Below are 24,028 nucleotides of genomic sequence, written 5' to 3' on the forward strand. Positions count from 1 at the left end.
CATCGGAGGGGGGTGTGACCCTATAAGGGAGTCTCCGACAGTTTCTCGGTTACCAAAAAAGTAAAAACATATCGTTACTTTAGCAAAAATTCATTTTAATTACGTTACGTTTCAAAGTTTTGTTTTTTTTCCCCTCTAACAAATATTGCTGCTTGTGGATATATTCTTGAATAGTAAACTTGTTTTCTGCCCGTTTGGCCACAAGATTAGTGATTTCGAAATGAGAATGGCGTTTCCCTTCGCATGCATCGGCATGCCATGCTACTAATAAGCAAACCAAGTTATATTCCAGCACCCCCAAGTTTCCGGTTCCGAGCAGCATTCACTTCAGAGGGCGGGCAGTTTGTTCGGCTGGCATTTGATGATCTTGAGTAATGCTTGTAGTTGGGACCAACCAAGAAACAAGAGTCTCCACTAACAAAATGATCGACAACTTCGAGGGCAAAATGGAATCGTCTTGATTGATCCACCATAGTCCACCGTGGATTAATAATTTGTATCTACTTAATGTCACCTGAGCAAAATTACAACCATTGCTATCCTCAGTCTATGTTTAGAATCTATGTTTGGAAATTGACATCTCTAAGCATTCATGGAACACTTTCAAAAGACTCAGAATCAACACCAAAGCACCCTCGATCGAGCGATTAAACTAATATAACCAAAGCCTTAGCAGTCAGTTTTACCAAACACGGAAATAAAAGAGTACGTGTGCGACCATAAGAAAAGTTGATAGTCCTCTTCAACCACGTTGCTCTTCACACTTCCTTAACTCGATGATGACGTAGCTGTACATGTTTCTGCAGTACTTGGGTCTTGTGTTCCGTTCATGGCACGACAATGGCAATCTTCTGTTTGTTGTACAAGAAAATAACTTCTGTAACTGCTTTCGCTTTCTGTGATTGCATTATGATACATGAACTATGGAGCCTGTTAAAACAAAACGACCGTTCCTACAATTCCATGAGCAGAGGAATATTTCCTGTGCAATCTTGAATCACATACATTTCATGCTTCAGATCGTTCTCGTGCCTAAAATTCAACAGGGAGATCTCTTAGAAAGGCCAGTGTCTGAGGAGATGTGGATTTCCCAAACAGGGAACACCATGAAGGAAGCTTCATCAGAACCTTTTCAGCTTTCGGCGTCAACCTATCCATGTCTGTTCTTAATTTGAGAAGTGGCTGCTGATTCTTCTGGCTACCTTCGCCATGAGCAATTTGCGTAGAATTGGCCCAGACAAGAGTCATATCAAACCTCGTCGGTGATTTTTTCCCTCCAGAAAACTGAATAACATGCCATCCATCCACACTGCTCTTGTCATCCAATGGGATCAGCTCTTCAGAATTTCCTACACTCAACAGCAAGACGTCCAATGTTTTGAACCATAGTGGCAAAAATAAGCAGAATTTTGGCAAAAATTACCCATAACATGAGGTCGATTGCTAATAACGAAAATTTTAAAGAATCAATATTTGTCATCCCATGGTGAATAACTCACTTGACACCAACAATGCTGCCAGTAAGACCAACCACTGTGGCAAAAAAACTTTATTTGACCAACCAAAAACATTACCCTAGAGAACCATGTTGAGATTGATTCTAGTGGGTCATTCGGATGGTCAAAAGACTCAAAACTATATTTTCGTTAATGCACTAATAGAAAATGAGATCTGACAAGGAGCCTTGGTTGCCAAGAAGCAAGATCTTTTTTGTCATTCATCATCTTTTGCCATCTCATCTAATTGGATCAAACAATAATTTGACTATCTGGAGATATAATCTGAATTTGCCAACTGATACCAATCAAAATTCCAGCTGACAAGAACGGAAGGGTATATAATTATTCATACCTTCCAATTTGAAGTCCTCTATGTATTCAGCATTGACCGCAAGAACCCACCTTGTTGAGCTCTTTGTGTCCAACAAGACCTCTGTAATTCTTTTGTCCCCCTTGTCATCTTTTATAACAGCCAGTGTTGGTATATCTGTTTTACTCCAGCCACCTTCGGTATCATCATAGGACCAACAGCCATATTTGACCGAAAGAGTAACAAGATCTACAATCTTATCTCTACCACATGTGAAACCACCTCCAATCTGCTCAACCTCTTTCGTCAATTTTCCAGGAGTGGTAGAGAAAAAAGACACATAAGAGTCGGGCTGCTCTTGCTTGCTTGTGGTTGCATCCACTATGTGCACAACCTGTGAAAAATCAATCAGCTGAGTTGCTTTAATGCTGTACACAGTTATCTTTCATCTATCAGAACAGTCGCAAAGTTGCCAGTTATCTAATATTGTTCACACCGACAAATCTAATGGATATTCCTATGGCTCATTCCTCACCTTACTATCAACAAACTGAACAAAAATAAGGTACAATATGGAATTACATGTCTTTATTACTATGCTACAGGGAAATGGCATGTTTCCTTCTCCCCAACAATTGTGCTTGTAAAGTTATAAGAGAAACTGAAATTAGTATAATCAACATAAAGCTCATTTTTACATTCTATGCTGGAATTTCATCCTAATTGAATCAAACACCCCCGATTGTAATGTGCTCCCATGAAAGAGGCTCTCTCTAACTCTGGAATTACTACAGGATACCATAACGTGGGTTGATCGATATATTTCCAATAAATGAACAGAACAACTGAAATGGAAAACTCAATGGCAAGAGAAGGTGAACAACACTGTTGGGAATTATGAACATCAAAATAGTCTCTCAGAAGCAAAGTGGTGAATCAAATTGAGAGATCTCATCAAATGACTATGGGGCCACATGAAATGGCAGTTTATGTTGAACAGGTTATACGGTTCTGAGCTGCAAAATGTGTTGCAGAAGACAAATAGTCATTTAAAATCTCTATTTGTAATTTGCTCGCAAAATATTATGGTCAAAACCTTATGTGGTTTGCCACTTATTTAAGCACATTTATTTTGTCATATAACCCCGAACCTGATGAAGTAATTTTGTAGATGCAAGAGCATTAATTGATAGTGATATTATAACCAAAAGGGTGATGCCCTCGACAGAACCAACAGAAACCCATTTTACTGGGATCATCCTTTGAGAGTTGACATGATTTTTGGAAGTACCTCGGACGGACACTAAAAGTAAAATCCATATTTTGTCTTTAAGTATAGCCATGCCTAGGTATTTTAAAATGCAATTCGACCTTAAGCAAGTTCAACAACTAAATGAAATTGAACTGGCAGTGCAAAAATAGAAATTAATAATTTCCCATTCTGGTTAACCCATAGATGAAAGGTAGATCATACATTTACAGCTCTGGCTGTGTCTTCTGTAAATGGTGGGGCTACACCAGATAGTACAGCAGCGAGGGAGAGACCAAAAAGAGCCAATGCTGCCAAGACAATCAATTTCTTTGCACCTGCAAAGTGTACTTCAAATATATAAAATTTGTTCCAGAGAAACCAATGATGCAGAAAATAAATAAATTTATTGATAAAGAACTAATCAGCTGTTTATCAAACTGCAGGATGATGAGATCAAAAGGCAACCTGGTTAACTCTGAAACTTGCCTCAGACCAAAAGAAGAAAACTTTGCATTCTTGCCCATAATATGGCAAGAGCCAAGACGAAAAAAAGAACCAAATAAAAACAATATTTGTAGATTAAAAACATATAACTGATGACTTCTACGATCTCCCTTGATGCTTGAACAATCTAACTTTCACATATTTGCTAATAAGAGACTCCTAGATCCTCCACGGGCTCCTAATATCTAAGTGAATGCTATTCAATACGCACCAATTTCTGATTATATCAATTTCCTCAACTTCCTCTAGGATTAGATCTTGTGTCAGTGGAGAAAACTCCAAAGTCAACAGTCTTCATTTATCCGTCCTTCAAATCAGTATGAAGCTAAAATTGCATTAGTTACCCAGACAATATCTTCCCCTAGGCAGTGAAAGTCTAGGATGGATGCACCAAGCAAAGCCTTTTCAACTATTATTCCTACTTCATCTGCTGTATTGTGTGGGTTCCTTTTGTGGGAGCTCATGCATGTCTCTTTGGAAGTGCATGTTGCATGCATCTTCTGTGTTTGTTCAAAAGCCGCACTTGCAGATGTGAGACTTTGATTCATACTCAAGTACTTGATGAAGGAAATACAAGTAATTCAGGGAAAGACAATATTGCTATATGCATTCACTGAATAAATAGGTTGATTCAACTTATAAGAAGAAATCCTTCATTTGTGCTTCTACATAGCCCATTCCATTTCCTACAAAGAAATAGGCTCCCATGGACCTCAACATAAATGAAACCATGACTAGTGCTAATAATAAGCCAAGCATCATTACCACTAGAAGAGTCTTATTTTATGGTCTCATTTTACACCTACCAAAATGAAGCTAATGTGGGTGCACTGAATGGCCATATTAAACAAAAACCAGAACTGAGTGGCCATGGGCATATACCTGAAAGATGGACATATGAGAGGAGATACACCATTGTCAGGGATATAACAAGAGCGATAAATACAGCAACGATAACATTTACCATCCACTCAGGAGTATCGCCAGGGTTTCTGCACACAAATACAACAAGTTAGCCCTCATGACTATTTCCTGAACTTCAATTCAAGTAAACTGGTCAAGCAAATAGACTGAAACTTTTGACAGCATAATTCTATTTCACCATGGCAACAAAGTATCTTGTTGGGATCAAGCCCAATATTCAGGAATTCCATAGTTAGAACTTCTTCAATGAAGACATGGAGTAGTTATTCTCAATGAACGGTCTTAATACATAAACAAACATATTGAAATAGCAATTGGGCTTCTGAATTTAAGGGTATGTAGGAGAGAGCAAAGGGATTCAGATGATATCATAGTAGCTTCATGCAAATGACCACTTGAAAGTAACAACGACTATTAATTAATCAGATTAAGGTAAATAATTACTGGTCAAATCGAACAGCCATTCCAATTATTGTGCCAACCAATCGGATGAATACACCAGCAGAAACCACAATGGGCACAGACAAGCCAAAGAGAAGGGTTGCAAGTTTGAGAGGCTTTGGAAACCGAGCAGGGGTCAAAGTCGCTTCAAGGAAACCATCTGTAGTGCCGGATAGAAAATTACTTATAAGCAAAGATAAATGATATCACTAGCATCAAATATTCATTTTTCAAGACTAGGAAAAGCAAGAATATTCTTCTGCATATGTCAGCTTACAATCAGACTTCCTTTTACTTTATGCTAAAAAAAAATCCATCTCCAAATATATTGCATACTTACATGAAAATGCTGGTGGCACTAGCCAAACAAGAGCCAAATAAGATGAACCAATTCGGTAATAATTACCGATCACCAGAAGAATGAGCCACTGCACAGAACCCGCTTTATATAGCCATCTTTCAGCTTCTAACTTGATCAAAGTAGATTGAGTAAGAGGTGATAATTGCTCCCTCTTTGAATACTCATTTGACAAGTACATTTGAAGGATTAGAAAACCTAAATGTTGACCAGTGAGAGCCCCTAGAAGAGCAGGTGCAGCAAATAACCCAATCACCAACCATGGACTAGCAACATAGGGAACTGGCGATGTAGAGAGCAAGGGTAGAATGAAAGCAGAGAGAAGTGAGAAACTCAGAGAAAATATCCACATCAAAATAATACTCAGACATGACAGGACGAGTGAGACTGCTGCAGGGTAACCACCCATAAGTAATGATGTAGACCATATCAACAGTGACTGCAGTGCCACCGAATTATGAAGCATATTTGCAAATCCTTGATGGTATAATACCATATACATCCCCTGTAGTTGGAAACCCATGTCAGTAACATGGCAGGACACCATCTAAAATGCAAACTGCCCAACACAATCATAGGATAGACACAGATAGATTAAGACAGAAAGTATAACATACTAATATATCAAAATAAATAGCAGAGCTGGATGCGGAAATGCCTTCATCTTTCGTCCCCTGGACTCCAGACAGATCTGGAGATGAAGCAATTTGAAGCAGAAAAGCAAGCATGTTTTCTCCAAGATGTTGGAGAGATCCTGATTTCAAAAGCTCTAGCTTGTCATTCTGCATAAAGAGAGCTCCTTCAGTGGAAATAAAAGCATAGATGAAAATCTTGTTCCTATCCCAAGTTTAACCGAGCATCACCAAGAGATGAACAAAAGGGTATCTACATTCTGTTCCATACAAAACTTGGATATAAATTAATTTCATCTTCAAAAATCTAAATTTAGTAATGCAAGAAGTAAGCACCCTCTCTGTAGAAGCCCATTAATTGGCTTAAATGCTGTTGAATACTCACAATCCTCTGCAACTATATGATCGAGAATGCACAAAAATATCCCATACAAACATGCTATCATGCAACAATCAACTCCAGAATGCCAGATGGTAAAAGCTTTTTTGTCTACGATCAATCCACAATAATCAAAGATCTTACTCAGACAGAATTTATAGGTTAAATAAATGAAATAGTGTAAGATACCTTCTTTTTTCTTACTTTTTTCCTTTTTCCTCTAGAGCGGTAATGGAAATGCATTCTGAATTTAGTTGTTATAAAATTGCTTGATCGATTATAACACATAAAGTTTCATGCACCACCATCCATGTAGATGAAGTCAGTTGGAGGATTCAATGGAATGGTAAAAGTACAGTAATAAAAATTAAACCTTAGTGTGATATACTGCACTGTTATCAGTATATGCAAAGTCAAGCCCGGAAAGACCAGCAACCTCCTTGTACACTTGGAAATCAGTTGCAGATTTTATAGCTCCAGAAGCAAAGAGATCCTGTGATACGAAAATACACTCTTGAGCTTATATAGTCAAGAAAGCAGCCTAGAGAAATGGTAAGGGCAAAAATGACAAACCTGAGCTATGACATGGCCAGATGGGTATTTAGCAGCTGAAGCAAAGTTCTCTATTGCCCATGGATTAGGACCAGCCTAAAATTTGAAGTGCCAAAACAAGGTGAAAAAAAGTTAAGCACAGATAAAATGCAGAAGAGCCATTAGATTTCGGTGAAATCTAGAGGAGTATCAATATTCAGTGGAAGCATATTGTCATTAGATATATTAATCTTACTATTCAACCAGAAAAATGCACTTAATTACTGAGTGCCAATATTGGAAATTTAATAGGAAAAAGACACGAGGTTCTGCTATCAGCTATGTCTAATGCTCGCTTCTGTCCAACACTGGAAATCATGCTATACGGGCAATTCAAACCAAACAGAAGGTGCACAATAACTAAGATGACTTCACCTGAAATATACTCGACTTCCCTCCAATACCCATTGCCTCCAAATCTACTGCCAGATGAATGGATTTACTCCATGGATGCTGGGATGATAGATTCGTCATTAGTCCACAAAAAGAAGCATGCCCAACCATAATACAGCTCAACCATGCAGAAGTGATAAAACAGCAAAAGTGCTATATAATTGCTTTGAAAAAGTGCAAGAAAGAGAAACAACCAAGCATATTCTTGAACACAACTGTGGATGAGGTTGATGGCAGCAATAATTGGTTCCGTCTTTTATACCATGAGTACGAATTGTTATGGAATAGATAGCAATTTTCAAGTTAGAGAAGCATGTGCTCAAGGAATAAGTTTGCCCTTCTTTTCTGCAAAAAGTTTTGAAAGATGTGCAGTGAATGGGAAACTAATGACATCTCCATACTGAGACTGAATCTTTTGCACATTCATGAAGCCAATGGTGAGCACCATAAAGACCTTCTTTGTTCAACAAAGATGTGCAGAGATGGAGATATTAAAGATGCTTCTAACCTGAGTTATAAAGCTGTGAGCACCATTAAGACCTTCCTCCTCCCCTGTGTTGAACAAAAATATAACAGAACTCTTAAAACCATGAGCCCACTGAGAAACTGCTCGTGCAAGTTCAAGCATAACAGCTACGCATGAACTGCAATCACCAGCACCTTCTCTGTAAAACAGAAAACAATCAGTGATATATAAGGATATTACAAGGGAGACCAGCCAAAATGTGGTGTCAGTCAACACCAAACTGAAGTGATAGTAAATTATAAGTTATGCAAGCAATAGTATCTAAAGTAAAGCAAGTTAGATGTTGAGTAAAAAGATACTGTGGGCACATCTAGATTATTGGAAAGGGTCAAACCTAGTAGTTGTTATCTTCTTTTCCAGGGACAACAATATAATCCAACACTGGTTCTTTTACCCAGCCACTAGAATATGTTATGTAGCTCATCTCTCTGATGAAGCATTACTTATAAAACTTTTCAATACAGACACATGCACCTCTTTGTCTGATAATACAGTGTTGCAGAAGATGAAAATCTCGAATGCATCAGAGGTGAAAAACAGAAGTACTTCAGATCCTAAAGCAGATATTATGCTATATGACCCATAGACAATGTCATGGTCCTAATAGAAACTCTGAAAAAGCAAGCACATGCCCAGTGACATTGCATATAAGTGCACTTTTAAAAAAAAAATAAAAAATCAAAGACAAACTTAGAGGGAAGTAAACTTACGTAGAGAAAACAGTGTCTATATGAGAAGAAACCAGAATAGCGCTATCTCCAGCTTCTGCTACATATTTTGGAGATACTTTAAGTACAATGTGATGTAGATCTGAATAAACAAGTGTTCTCCCCCTGAACAAGCCACCAACCAGACGATTTGTGCCAGATTGCGCATGAAAGACATCCACTTGAACATCTACCTCCCAATGAGCTATTTTCTTAATCTTCTCTGATGCTTCCAGAACATACTATTGATGAATGTTTGTGAGAACATACTCCAGATGCTTTACAATAAAGTATTCGCGTGCCATGGACAGACAATTTTTTGGATAGGCAAAACTAGGAAATACTTAAAAGTTCCACTGGGTAAACAATATGTGTTCATCAATAAATGAAACATACATGAAATGCATACTTAATCCTTTCTTAATGCTCTCTTCAATAGGGAAAAATAAAAGTAGGCGAGAAAAGCTCATTAGCCATGCCCTGCACACCACCCCCCTAGGAAAAATAAATTGGCTGATAGTGTCTTAATGTCAAGTGGTGTTTTGAGTTATGGTCCTTAAGCTTGTACATGATGAGTCAAGATTGCAGGTATAATAGAAATTTCCTTAAAACTAGACACTCACATTGAGGCCCTAAGCATTATTATAAAATGAGAGAACACCCCCAAGTTGCGTAGAACTTATATGCTAGGGGAAACAGGGCAGAAGGAATCATTATATATCAATAGGGTTTTTCTCCTCAAATTACATATTGGGAGGTGGCCCGCAAGTAGTTTTCGTGTATCTTAGACAAAACATCCTCCCTCTCATTTAGAAATGACGATCAATTTTGGAAGGTCTACCTGGGTCCTACACGAAAGTTATTTCAGTTCTCCCCATGATACTGCTTAATATTGATTAAATATTGACATACGTCTCGATGTAGGAATCCTTCACTTGTCTGCTGTGCTCTATAACTTTCGCATGACTACCTCAAATGCTAAATGAGTTTGATCATCACATTAATTAGATTAAAGATGACACCCACCCACCCACTAATGTAATCACTAACTAACGTCTAACCATGTAATCACCAACTCAAATGATTAAACATCGAAGGTTTTCATGTCATGGAATGAAAAGAACTTTTACTTGCGTATATTTTCAACTTAATCTTCAAGCTCTGCCTTTATTGACTATAACAGGATGTCTGTTCTCTCTGCCAATGCACAAGACATCCACCTATCGACTGCAGCAGTAAATCAACTGTCCATGCTTCTTAAACCTCAGTCAGTAACCGCCACTCACCGCCCACAAAAATCAACACGAAGCACAGCACTAGTCAACAAGAACCGCCAATCACAGAGCATGCACCAGCGCGCACATTTCAAAAAACATGAGCATTCATCCAAAGAGGAGCAGAACCTGAATCGCCTCATCGAGCGCATCCGAACGGACAGGATGAGGACCTACATCGGTCAACGCCTTCACGTGCTTCATCGCCTCCACCTCCGAGAACCCCCTCTTCCCGGCCTGCTCGGCGGTGAGAGGCGCCGGCAAGCTCTCGAACTGGTACCGGTAGACCTCCCAGGAACAGTAAGTCACCACTCCGAACAGCGCCAGGCACACGAACGGCGACCTCCGCGGGCTGACCGCGCGAAGGCTGCCGCCGCCGCCGCCGGCGTCCCCGCCCGCACTCGTCTCCTCCGGGCGCGGGGAGGCCGCCCGGCCGTCGCGGAGGAGCTCTCCGGCCTCCGTCGCATCTTGCTCGGCTGTAAACAAACGAAAGCAGCAGCAGAATGCGGTGGGAAACTGGGAATTGAATCCGTCAAAAGCGAGATTCACCATCAACAGAAGAGAGGATATTCACCATCAACAGAAGAGAGGATCGGGATCGGGATCGGATCGGGATCGGGATCGGGATCGAGAGCTTACGGATACGAGCTGATCGGATTCAGCCAGGCGAGCGTGGGAGCTGCAGAGCTTGATGAGGTTTGAGCTGAGCGAAGAGTGGCGCAAAAATTGAGGGTTGACTTTGACCGATGGATGTGCGTCGGGATAACGTCACGTTGGATGGCGGACCGGGCCGATCGGCCGGCCCGTTGCTTTCTTCTGGCGGAGAGTGGGCCGACCGATTATCGATGGATAGATGGACCTGCCCGAATGAGCGAACCGAACCAAGTTCGGCCCGATATCTTTTTGCATTGAAAAAACTAGGGAAAATGACACTACTTTTCCTGAACTTTGACATTATGCCTTGACACCTAGCGGAGAAAGAAGGAAAAAAAAAAAAAAAAAAATACAAAAATTACAAAAATTATCAACATCAATACTGATTGTGCTACTTAGAATTGCTAACTTCCATGTTAGCAGCTGCCAACCAAAATTTAATAACAAAATTTACCAAAAGGATTACATTGGTAAATTGTTACATGGTTTAAAACTAAATTGGATAAATGAAAATGTTTAAGATTGAATTGGCATTCTCATACAATAAGTTTAGGTTTATTTATTTATTTATTTATTTTATTATTATTATTATTATTATCCATCCGTATGTGTGTAAGTTTTAGATGAGAGAAGAATTGTATTGCAGATGTGATGTTAGGTGGAGTAGTTAATATATCATAACTAGCCTATAAATCACAGTTTTATATTTTTAGTGAAAGTAAGTGAACTAGAAATATTAATGGAGTCGATTGGAATTGAGCTTTTCTTCAATCATCTCCTCCGATGATAGTATTGGACTTCTTTACGCCTTCTTACCCTAAAGATGAATACAAATTTTAACTTGTTCATCTCTCTCTTGTTTCTTGACCAAAAAAAAAAAATTCTCTCTCTCATTTGTGAAGATGCTTTCATGTGAAAGTAGCTTGTCTTCGAGTGGGAGCATCGATGTCTTCCTCGCTAGTAAAAGGGAGAACACGTGATTCTACTAAAACAAAAGAAATCACTTCATAAATAGAGGGATCTCTTTAGCCATCCTCCCTCTCATAGGAATAAAAATTTTGAGGTTGGATTGGGGTGGCAAAATATTAATGTGTATCTAGAGGCAAAAAAAGTATTGCATCGTAGATGTAACGTAAGATGAAGCAGTTAATGCATTATAATTGGCCCATAAATCATCGGTTTAAATTTTATAGTGAATTTGAGTGAGCTATACATATTGATGGAGTCAGTGTGAATTCAGCTTTTCTCCGATGATCTCATCCAATGATGATATCCAACCTATGTTATGTCTTATCGGCCTAAGATGAATATAAATTGTAACTTTCTATTCTCTCTCTCTTCCTCATTTGTGGAGATTCTTTCATGTGAAAGCGGCTGATCTTCGAGTTGGAGGATCGTCTATTGCCCTTGCTTTACTGTAAAAGAGAGATCGTGTGATTCTGCTAAAATCATAGGAAGTCACTTTATAAACAAAAGGCATATTTTTAGCCCCCTTCTTTCTCACAGATATTTTTTTTTTTTTTTTTTTTTTTGAGGTTTGATTGAGGTGGTAAACACTAATGTGTATGTGTGTGAGTTTTTAGGCTAAAAAAGTAATATATCACAAATATGATGTAAGGTAAAGTAATCAATATGTCATAATTGATTTATAAATCACTTATTTAAATTTCTTTTAACGAATATGTGTTGATCACCAAAAAAAAAAAAAATTAGGACCTGTTTGTTTGTGTTCTTTTTTTGTTCCCCGGAACACAATTTCTGTTCTTTTGTTTTGAGAAATAAAAAAAGAATAGAAACGCGTTTGTTTATGCTTTTGTTCCTGGAATTTTTTGTTTCGCGGGAACAGAAACAAGAAACAAGAAAAACTTGTTTCTTATTCCTGGAACACTTTTTGAAGAAACAAAAAAACAAAAACACAAAACTTATTTCCTTTACCAAAAAAAAAAAACACAAAACTTATTTCTTTTTCTTTTTTCTTTGGCTAGTTGCGGGCCTCGGCCATGGCCAGGGACCGGTTGTCGAGGGCCGGTGACCTCGTCAGAACATCGCCGACCCCCGGCAAGGCTCGGCCTCGCCTTGGCTAGGTGAGCTCGAGCTTGCCCAGATCCGGCAAGGGCCTAGATCCGGCGAGGCCGAGCTTGCCTAACCATAGATGAGCTTAGCCTTGCTTAGCCCAGGCGAGGTCGAGCCTCATGTAGCCACGACGAGGCTTGGCCTCCCCAGCCGACGCGAGGCCGGGCCTCGCTAGGTTGGCCTCCGGCGAGCTCGCTGGATGTTTGCCCAGCCGATCGCTAGCCACAGCGGTGGATAGCAACTAGCCAAAGAGAGGAAAAAGAAAAAAGAAAAAAAGGAAAAATAAAATAAAAATATTGAAAAATTAAAAGAAACAAAAATATATATAACTTTACCAAACGTGTTTTACATTACTTATTCTATTCCGGAACATAAATTTTGTGCAGTTATCAAACGCGGTTTTTTGTTTAGAAATTGTTCCCCGGAATAGAAATAGTTTTTTCTAATTATGTTCTCTAAAACAATTTTTTAATAAAAACGTTACCAAACGCACCCTTAGCGAATGTGAGTAAAGTAGACATGTTGACGGAATCGATTGGACTTAGGCTTTTCTTCTATGATCTTCCCCGATGATGGTATTGGACTTCTGTAACACCTTCTTGACCTAAATTGTATACAGATTTTACCTTTTTATTCTCTCTCCCTCACTTTTGGAGGATCGCCCAGGTGAAAGTAGCTTGTCTTGGAGTTGGAGCATCTGTCCGTCGCCCTCACTTTGCCATGAAAGAGAGATCGTGCAGTTCTACTGAGACTTCACGGACCGCAAATGGATGGTCTTTCCATTTGGAGAATATGGAACTGCTTTTTCTCCCTCATGAAACTGACCACAAGGTCGACCAAAAAAAAAAAAAAACTGACCACAAGAGTAAGAGCCTATACACGTGATCTGGCAATAACGACAGCTAGAATTTCTGAGTTGAAAAGCACATGTATGAGAACGATCGGACTCCTTTTAATCCGTGTATATAAAGGGGTTTCTTTGACTACAAGTTACGCGTCTTTACATTCTTTCGACCACTTTCGACCGGTGCACATCATGTCGGTAAACTGAGGTCTTTCTTGCTACGCTATGGATCTTCATATGATCATTTTTTAGTAATTTAGGGTGTGTTTGGTAACGTTTCTGTTAAAAAATTATTCTAGAAAACAAAAATAGAAAAAACTATTTCTATTCCGGAAAACAATTTTTGAACAGAAGAACACGTTTGGTAAATTTGTTCCTGAAATAGAAAAAGAATAGAAACACGTTTGGTAAACTATATATATATATATATATATATATATATTTAATTTTTAAATATTTTTATTTTATTTTTCCTTTTTCTTTTTTTCTTTTTTTTTTGATGAGGGTCGGTGGCCTCATCCGGCCACGGCGAGGCTCACTGGCCCCAGGCGAGGCCGAGCTCGCCCAGCCACCGGCGACACTCTGGCGAGGTCACCAGCCCTCGACGGCTGGTTGCCGGCCATGGCCGAGGCCGGCGACCGGCCAAATAAAGAGGAAAAAAATAAGAATGAGAAAAATTGTTTTTCGGAAGTGTTTTAGAAACAATAAACAAGTTTTTCTTGTTTTGTTTCTATTCCAAATTTGTTCTCGGGAATAAAAAAATAGATTTTGAACAAAAACGCAAACAAACGCGTTTCTTTTATTTATTTATTTATCTCCGGAACAAAAAAACAGAAATTGTGTTCATGATCAGAAGAAGAGAACACAAACAAACAGGGCCTTAACCTTCAAAATGAATCGATAGCGGTCTTTTAATTTCACATTTTATGCAATGTATATCAAATAGACGCGATACGGTACATATAGTCGACCTCTTATTCTCGCACAAAGCACCCACGCACGTATGCCCGACCCATCTACGACGTGGGAGTATGCTTTGAGAAACGAACTTGAAATCTCTCCTTGTGCTATTAAAGAGTACATGACTCAATAAAAAAATAAAGGCCATCTAATCTAGTGAAAAGAAAGTAACATCTGCCCTTACCTTCACATGGAGAGACGGAATCCATAATAATATTTATTCTCCAGAAAAATGACACAAATAGTTCTCGAATATCATCTCCAAACTTTTAATCTTTCAACCTGTTCCATAAATCTTGGTCTAATATACAACGTTATCTATAAATTTTTTATTTGTTCAATATGGTCTCTCAACTATAATACACTATTGATACGGTCTCTAAAGTTTTAAACATCTTCATATAATTTATGAACCATATTGAATACATTAAGCCAAATTTCAGGGATCACATTATGCAAATTAAAAGTTGGGGAATGACACTGCACATTAAATTAAAGTTCAGAGATTATCTGTGCCGTTATCCCTTCTTTCCTTGACAAAGACAATAAATAATGTTGCAAGCAAATCATTTGTTGATATAATTAAATTCCATGAATATTTCATTGTGTTTAAGGTGCATTTGTTTTGAAAAGAACTTCGTGATAAAAAAAAAAAACATCATTTTTGAAGAAAATATCTTTTCTTTTTCGGGTTAAGGAGTTGATTTTCCTAACTTTAAGATTGCGTTTGTTTCCTCTAGAATTGATTTCTACTTGGAAAAAAATCAATTTCCTTTTCAAATGACTGAAGATTTTTTTCTTTTTATTTTAGCTCTCAATTAAATACCAGAAAATATGATAATTTGCTCTCAACTATGCAATAAAATTGATTTCCACTTAAAAAAAAATCAATTTCCTTTTCAAAACGACTGAAGATATTTTTCTTTCTAGTCAAATACCAGAAAGTATGATCATTTTTCTAGAAAATAATTTTCCGAAAAATATTCTTCAAAAATTTCACATTTCTTGCGAAACAAATGGAGGCTATATATTTAACTTCTTTTTTTTTTTTTGTCGTAAATGACTTTTTATCGATTGGTCATTTTTAGCAAATCAAATACATGAAATTTCATAAGGCTAATTGACGGAAAATTCTACAGCTCAAACAAACGCACTTTGAAAAGCACAAAAGGAAAATAGGGGCGGAGATTAGGAGAAATTTTGAAAATCTTATGACAAGGAAGATGGAAGGAAGATTTTAAATCCGTGGCTCTCTCTCTCTCTCTGTTTTCTCCTCTCGTGCTTCAAACACAGCAGTGGGCCTTATCTAACATGTCCAAAGGGGCATCAAAGTAAATAAATGTTCGTGCCACATCTCGCTTTTCGAGTGAACGGAACTTCTCCAATCAAACTTATTTATGAGTTCATCTATAAGGTCCGTAAAATTTAAAAATAAAAATAATAAACACTGGTGTATGAAATACAGGTATGGAAGTGAGTAAACACAATTCACGTCGCTAAAAGAATAAAATTTATAACAAATACTTTCTATACACATTAATTTGATCATTTATTTGACGCATAAATCCAGATATTTTTTGGTGGAAACGCATAATACTACTTGTATATTTGGATATGCACCACTTACATGTCAAAAACCATCATATATGCACCGCACGACCCTCACGCTTTCCTCCCACATAGAGAACTACAGGACTCTTCCTCACTCTTCGCATCTACTCTCTCTCTCTCTCTCTCTCTCTCTCTAAGGGAGAGGTGGAGGAGCGCGGTCAATTCAGGGCCAAGGACTACCACGACCCAGCACCGGCGCCGCTAATCGACGCGGCAGAGCTGGCAAAGTGGTCGTTCTACAGGGCCCTGATCGGGGGTTCACGGCCACACTCCTGTTCCTGCACGTGACCGTGCTGACCGTGATCGGCAGCAACAGCCAGGCCGAGACCAAGCCCTGCAGCAGGGTCGGGATCCTCAGCATCGCCTAGGCCTTTGGCGGCATGATCTTCGTCCTCCTTTACTGCACTGCTGGAATCTCTAGCAAGTTTTGACTTAAAACTGCGACAAACATGAGCAAGATCAAACGATGTGAAAAATGTTCGAAAAATTCCATATAACGCCGTGATTTCATGAACTGAACTTTACTGCACATTACTTTATAAAGTGCTCAGACATGCATGTGTTACGGGCCTAAAGAGAGTCGACCCAAGAGGTTCCCAAGGGGCAACCACGACTCACCCGTGGACCTCCCGCTCTCACTCAGATTTCCACCGAGCCTTCTCCCCGAATCTTCCAAGGGCGGGCGAAACCGTCATTGAGTCATATTCTAGATTTCTGTTCCGCTATTTATGTCGGTAGATAGTAGTTGACATTATATCGGTAGTTGAGGCGGTGCGATCTCGTCCGTCGGATGAAAAGTAGATCAACGATGTAATCCGAGGCCCTCAACTATAAAAGGGGTGTCTTTCCTCATTTGTAATCATCCAATCAATTTAAAAAATATCAAAGCTTTCCTTTCCTTTCAGAGCTCCTCTCTCTAACTTTCTCTCTCAACGATCTGGGTAAGCGAGCTGGTAGGCGTTTGATCGAGCAAGGCTTGGCTTGGGTGATCCAAAGTTGCCCAAGTCGCCACGTGGTCACGATCCTAATTGATCGGTCTGTGACAAGTGGTATTAGAGCAAAAGAGAGATCCGTTCGAGAGACCAAGGAGCGCCAACTGTTCGAAGGAATGTTGAGCCAAGAAGCTATCATGGATGGAGAGGCCATGCAAGTCGAGGAGACCCGTGGCCAAGCAAAGAAGAGAGATGCCTCAATGGATGTTGTAGCTGCGTTCGATGAGAAGATCGGGAAGGTCCAGAGCGCCGTGGTCGAACTCATGGAAGGTCTTGACGATGTGCGAGACCGGATCATGGAGGTTGAGAGTTCGCTCCATGAAGACTTCACGACCGGCCTCAACGAAGCTACTGCGCCATTACATGACAAGGATGAAGCCCTCGAAGCATCGATCGATGTGTTGAAGGAGCGCGTCCAAGTGATCGAGGAGGAGTCGACCAAGATACGAACCGCTTCCATGTTCCTGTCTGATACGGCAATGCTTTGGTGGCGCAATAGGTGTGATGAGGTTAGACGCGGCGCCGATCCCGTGTGCACATGGGACGACTTCGTGAGAGAGTTCTAGGACTACTTTTTCCCCGAGTTCGCTCAGCAAGAAGCCCGTAGCAAGCTCCATCGCCTTGAGCAAATAGGTGCGATCCGAGAGTATGTGAAGGAGTTCACAGAGCTCAAACTCCAGATTTGCAACCTGAGCGAAGAGGAGGCTCTTGGACCGTTCATGGATGGTTTGAAGCCATGGGCACTTCTCGAGCTCAAGAGACGGGACGTGAGTAGTCTTGCGCGAGCGCTAACCGTGGCCGAGTCGCTTGTCGACCTCACCAAGACCGAACCAAGGAGTCGACCAAGGGATTGAAGGTCGGATCGACCTTGTGAGGATGAAGCACGAAGCACTCCCTGGGGCGCGCATGATCAAGGCGGCTGAGCCAAAACATGGGGAGAAGGAACTTCCAAGCCATCCTTCCAAAGGGGTCGACCACCGATGGACTACACAAGTAGGTTCGATCAACCCCCGCCTTCTCCTTGCTTCATTTGCCAAGGTCCACATTGGACCCAAAAATGCCCGAAGAAGGGTCAAATCAACGCCCTCCTTGCCATCGAGGAAGAAAAGGAGGAGTCCAAAGAAGATAAGCGGCAGATCCAGATTGGAGCTGTGAGGATGATCAACTCGGTCCAAGCCTAATCGCCGACCAAAGAAGAAGGAATCGCACCGAACACAGACACGTTCTTTGTGGAGGTTGAAGTGGGTGGCTAAACGCTTTATGCTTTGGTCGACACCGACGCATCCAATATGTTCATGTTGATTGAGGTTGCAAAGGCCTTGGGACTTCATGTGGAACCATCCGGGAAGTTGTACAAGCCCATCAATTCGGGCGACTTCCATGGCGTAGGAGCAACACCCAACGTGGACATCAAGATCGGCGGATGGAAGGGCAAAATAGCGTTCAAGGTAATCTCTCTTGACGATTATGATCTCATTCTTGGCATGCAATTCTTTGAAAGCGTGGAAGCCATGATCGACATGAGGACCAAGTGTATGATGATCCTCGACCAAAAGTGTAATGATCCCCATGATCAAGGGGGTGGTCGACACCAAGACCATCGCGTCGATCTGACGCCTCGACAAGAGCTTGAAGGCCGTGATGCGCATCAACAAGCTGTCCGAGGTGAAGCCAAAGGTCAAGTTGGATCCTACTCCAACACACGCCATGCCCATCCAAGTGCTCTTCCCCGAAGTTGAGTGCGCGCCACGTGTTCTGTCCAAGCCGAAGACCGAGCCGCGTACCAAGTCCAACTTCATCATAGAAGGTTGCGGTCCTTCGTTCATGAGCGTCCGAGCGAAGCAAAACAAGAACAAGAGAGCTCGTGCTAAAGCTCGTAAGGCTGCCCATCAAGCTGAGAGTGACGAGGACGTCACTTGATTGAGTGGGGGAGAATGTCACGGGCCTAAAGAGAGTCGACCCAAGAGGTTCCCAAGGGGCAACCACGACTCACCCGTGGACCTCCTGCTCTCACTTGGATTTCCACCGAGCCTTCTCCCCGAATCTTCCAAGGGCAGGCGAAATCGTCATTGAGTCATATTCTAGATTTCTGTTCCGTTATTTATGTCGGTAGACGGTAGTTGACTAGTTGAGGCGGTGCGATCTCGCCCGTCGGATGAAAAATAGATCAACGGATGTAATCCGAGGCCCTCAACTATATAATGGGTGTCATTCCTCATTTATAATCATCCAATCCATTTTAGAAATATCAAAACTTTCCTTTCCTTTCAGACTTTCTCTCTCAACGATCCGGGTAAGCGAGCGGGTAGGCGTTCGATCGAGCAAGGCTTGGCTTGGGTGATCCAAAGTTGCCCGAGTCGCCACGCGATCACGATCCCAATCAATTGGTCCGTGACACATGCATGTCACAGTTTTCATAGTTCGGCTCTTTTTCACTCACTTGGTCATGCGAGTCTCAATAGCTTCTCTTTACTTGTGAGCAGGAGGCCACATCAACCCGGCAGTGACATTCAGGCTCCTCTTGGCCCGTAAGGTCTCTCTGGTGCAAGCCATCCTGTACATGGTGGCTCAGTTCCTCAGAGCCATATGTGGTGTGGGTCTAGTCAAGTCCTTCCAGCACTCTTACTACAACTGGCAAGGCAGTGGAGCCAACGAGCTTATGCCTGGGTACAGCATCGGCGCTGGGTTGGGTGTAGAGATCATCGGGACTTTAGTCTTGGTTTACACTGTGTTCTCAGCCACCAATCCAAAGCGAAACACTCCTTTGTTCCAGTATGTATGTGTTCGTTTTGATTCTCTAGGGACATGAATTTGCGTTCTTTCGTCATTGCCACTTGCAATGGAACTTATCATTTGAATTAGGGTCGATGATGTTCGGACAAAACTCTACTAGGTTGGCATATGATGTTTTTCCACCGAGTTAAATCTTTCATAGGTTTTGGTTCCAATTCCGATTGGATTGGCAGTGTTCTTGGTCCACTTGGCCACCATTCCAATCACTGGCACCGGCATCAACCTCGCTTGGAGCTTCGGCCAAAAAAAGTCCTGGGATGAGCAGGCGATTATGGGTGCGAATGGTAACGTTTCTGTTCTTTTTTTGTTCTAGGGAACAGAAACAAAGAAAAAGTGTTTCTGTTCCGGGGAATAATTTTTTAACAAAAGAACGCGTTTGGTAACGTTTGTTCCGGGAATAAAAAATGAATAGAAACACGTTTGGTAAATTTTATTCTTTTTTATTTCTTTTAATTTTTTAAACATTTTTATTTTATTTTTCATTTTTTCCTTTCTTTTTTATTTTTTCTTTTTTTGGCCGGTCACCCGGCCTCCGCGAGGCCGAGCCTCGTCGTGGTTGGGCGAGGCTCGGCCTCGCCTTGGCCGGGCGAGCTCGGCCTCGCCCGATCCGGCGAGGCTCGGCCTCGCCCGCGCCGGCGACGCTCCGGCAAGGTCGCCGACCCTCGAGGGCGTCGCCGGCCCTCGACGGCTGGTCGCCGGCCATGGCCGAGGCCGGCGACCGGCCAAAGAAAAAAAGAAGAAAAGAAGAAGAAGAAAAGAAAAAGAGAGAGAAGAGAAGCGTTTTGTTCCTTTCGGGCGTCAAGAAGTGTTTCTCAAGGGCGAAACAAAAATTTTTGTTTCTTTTTTTTTGTTCCTATTTTGTTCCGAGAACAAAAAAACAAAAAAAACAGAAACGCAACAAAACGCGTTTCTGTTCTTTTTTTGTTCCCGGGAACTTTAAAACAAAAAAAGTGTTCAAGAACGAAAATAAAGAACAAAAACATGCAGGCCCTATATAATCCCCTTATACCCATGCACATATATCTCTTTAGAGAGCACATACATTTAAAACGCATTTGGCAACTTGCTAAATAATAATTGATTCATTTCTTTTATTTCCGGAAATAGATTTGAAATAAAAATTAGTTTAGTAACTTTTTTGTTTCCAGGAACAATTTGGAACAAAATCAAAGAATAAAAAAAAAATTGTTTCTTTGTTCTTGGGATCAATTCCAAAATCAAGCCAATCCAAATTTCTTTTTCTTTTTCTCTTATTTTTTTTATTTCTTGTTTTTCTTCCTTCTCTCTTCTTCTTCTTCCACGGCCGGTGCCGTCCATTGCCGCTAGTCGTCAGCAATTGGTTGGGTAAGGTTCAGTGAGCTCGTCGAAGGCTCGCCTATGGGGTGCATGACAATCACCTATTTCTGTTCCAGAAACAAATTTTATATTCAAGACTTGTTTTTGAATAGAAATCTGTTTGATAAACCTATTCCATTTTTCTATTTCTAAAATAGATTATTGTTCCGAAATAGGTTTGGAATAAAAATCAGTAGAAATTTTCTACTTCTCTATTTCTGAACAAAATGAGAAATAAAATTATTCTCATCATTCGTCAACCGATCCTTCATCTCGTTGTCGTTGATCACTTGTCTATTGGTTGCTTTGGTTGTCGCCGCCACCGATTGCTAATCGATCGCTGTCCAAAAGGAAATTTTTTTGTATTGTTATCAAACGAATTTCTATTTTTAGAATAGAAATTTTGTATTGTTATCAAACGGTTATTTTTGCTTAGAACTCTTTTAGAAATAAAAATAGAAAAATCTATTTCTCTTCCAAAAATCAATTTCTAGCCAAAATAGTTATCATTCACCCACTAGCCATCCGTGAGCCTCGCCCGAGCCTCCCTCGGCCACTAGCGAGCCTCGCTTGGCTTGGTGAGGCTTGACTATCGGCTAAGCCTTGCTCAATTGTTAGCAAGGTTGCCAGCCCTTGTCTAGCTAGTTGCCGATCATCCTAAGGTTGGCAACTAGCCAAAGCTTGAAGAAGAAGAAAAGAAAAGAAAAAAAAAAAAAAAGAAAAAAATGAAAAAGATGATAAAATTATTAAAAAATTAAAAGAAAATGGTTTGAATTAAAAATTTTGAGGAATGTGCTAAATACAATTATATTCCGAGAATAGAAATTTTGGAAAATTACTAAGTATTTTCAAATGATTAGAAATTGTTCCCGAAAACATAATAAAATAGAATAATTTCTGATTAGAAATTATTCTCAATAATAGAATGGTTACCAATCATATTCTTAGAATCTATCATGGGTTGCTTAGGGCTGAACGCCAAATGAGCGGGTTTGCACAAGATCTCTCATAAGAAAGCCCGAGCCACTCGCGCTTGTTTTGAACAAGCATGGCTGGAAAATCCTGGCCGACAAGGTCGCACAAGAATAGCCGAGTCGCTAAAGTAATTACAATCTCATATTCAATCCTATAACCGTGGCGACCCCTCGATAATTGTGAAATTTCGGGGTCAACATCCAAACTTTAATCAAATTAAAGAAATTCAACATCCAAACTTTAATCAAATTAAAGAAATGGGCTAGCCTTGTATGGGAAAAGGGCTTTGGATCTCGGCTCGACTATACGACAACTAAACTACACATATACACTGTGAGATTAAGTCCAGGGCATTTTTTTCGTTCTTTTGATGTACTCGACCTTACGTTTACTGCTATTTCAAGTGATTAATTTGACTTCAAGAAAGTAAGAACCTTTTCCTTTTGGGGGTTTTCCCATATTTGCAGTGAATATTCTTGGTCGGACCGGTCGCTGGTGCAGCGCTGGCGGCCCTCTACCACCAGTCCATATTTAGAGGTGCGGCTGCGAAAGCCCTCCGTTCCTTCAGGAGCAATTCTCACGTTTAATTCCCCAATTCCCTCTCTTTCTCTCTTTTTCTTGTTTCAGTCCCCATCAGGGTTAAAATGTTTGATTGGGTTTGTAAAAACATGTGTTCTCTACGAACCGTTTTGGTTCCTGATGCTACATTTTAGGAACCATAGCTATCCTTGCTCTTTGATTTGCGTCAAGAAATTGAAAGATAAATTCTTGAAGATGTCGAAGAAATTCAGAGTCAACCAAGTCACGAGCTCGTGTCCTCAATTTTTCAATAGTTTCAAGCTTTTAGCGGGTCGGGAATGGTTTGGACAATCCAAACATCTCTAAATTTTCGAATGAAGCGAACATGAGTCATCATCGTGTTTCGTTAGTGGCCGCCCACTCGCTTTCTGTCCCTCGGCTTCATCATCAACTCTCTCAAAATCCTCTTCAGAGAAAGCGACAGCGGAGGAGGATGATGCGGCGCTGCTGCTGCTTGCGGGCGGCGGATCTTTGACAAAAATGGTCGTTCTAAGGCTTCGATCTCACGTTACCCGCTTCGTGCCGTGATGAACAATGCCAGTCGTGGTGAACAGCACGCGATGTTGACATCGGGAGCTTGCTTGGACGGTTGGACCTTGAACGTCCTCTCGTGCTCGGCGGTCCCATTCAAGGCAGATCCGATTGGCTGGATTCGAAACAGACTCCTAACCTAACCGTTACCGTCTCCGTTCAGAAAGCTTTCCCCTCTTCGCTGACCAATCCCGGATGGAGGAAGAAGGGAAGAAAACGATGTGAGAACCAACTACCGACGACAATGACAGTTATAGTGCCCATCACGATGGGATCAGCATGCAAGACCGTGTGAAACACGCGAACCCTCCGCCTTATTACGATGAAAGCTCCCGCACATACGGTAGAGAGACTCTGCATCATCTTCTTGGATTGGAAGAAGAAGAAGAAGAAGAAGAGACGCAAAGGGAATGGTACCGATCACCGCCTTCTTCATCTACCTCCTGTCTTTGGCCTCTCTCCTCTCGACACCGAGCTGGTCAACGAATCCATCCCGCAGCTACGAAGATCAGATTCGAGACATTTCCTCTGTGTTCTCACCAGTGGACTTCGATTTCATCCACCCCAATGTCCCCTCTTTCCGGTGAAGCAGTGGGTCGAGTCCGGTCGGTGGTGATCACCGGCGGCGGCGACGGTCAGTGATGAACGCATCGCTAAAAGTGTCCAACCTAACCTGATTTCGACGGCCCCAACGAGACGAAACCCGACCCGCTTGCTTTTCCTCGTATGGGCTTTGGGTGACCCGATAAGTTTGTTCTCTTCTAATCGAATTCGAAGTAGGCTTTTAATAATTTTGTGGGAATCGAAGTTGGATAAGTTTGTTTTCGTCATCATTGTCATGTCATTCGATGCTCAGTTTGATTGATGAGCTGGGGTATTGATGTGTGGACT

The 24,028-nt window shown here is 40.9% G+C and overlaps 1 protein-coding gene and 1 pseudogene across 1 annotated transcript; one reads left to right on the forward strand and one right to left on the reverse strand.

Moving 5' to 3' along the window:
• Positions 1–434: 434 nt before the first annotated feature.
• On the reverse strand, positions 435–10,510 carry LOC104454215 (endoplasmic reticulum metallopeptidase 1). The gene is made up of 13 exons (XM_039316764.1): positions 9,920–10,510; positions 8,520–8,758; positions 7,792–7,948; positions 7,266–7,343; positions 6,873–6,947; positions 6,673–6,792; positions 5,906–6,070; positions 5,271–5,793; positions 4,934–5,090; positions 4,448–4,557; positions 3,284–3,396; positions 1,852–2,203; positions 435–1,349 (listed from the first exon to the last, which is right to left on the reverse strand). Exons 1-13 carry the CDS (start codon positions 10,340–10,342, stop codon positions 1,033–1,035), a joined length of 2,829 nt encoding a protein of 942 aa, XP_039172698.1. The 5' UTR covers positions 10,343–10,510; the 3' UTR covers positions 435–1,032.
• Positions 10,511–15,788: 5,278 nt separating this feature from the next.
• Positions 15,789–22,614, forward strand: LOC108956030 (annotated as a pseudogene).
• The last annotated feature ends 1,414 nt before the right edge of the window (positions 22,615–24,028 follow it).

This window comes from Eucalyptus grandis, chromosome 7 (assembly GCF_016545825.1).
Source record: "Eucalyptus grandis isolate ANBG69807.140 chromosome 7, ASM1654582v1, whole genome shotgun sequence".
NCBI classification, from domain to species: domain Eukaryota; kingdom Viridiplantae; phylum Streptophyta; class Magnoliopsida; order Myrtales; family Myrtaceae; genus Eucalyptus; species Eucalyptus grandis.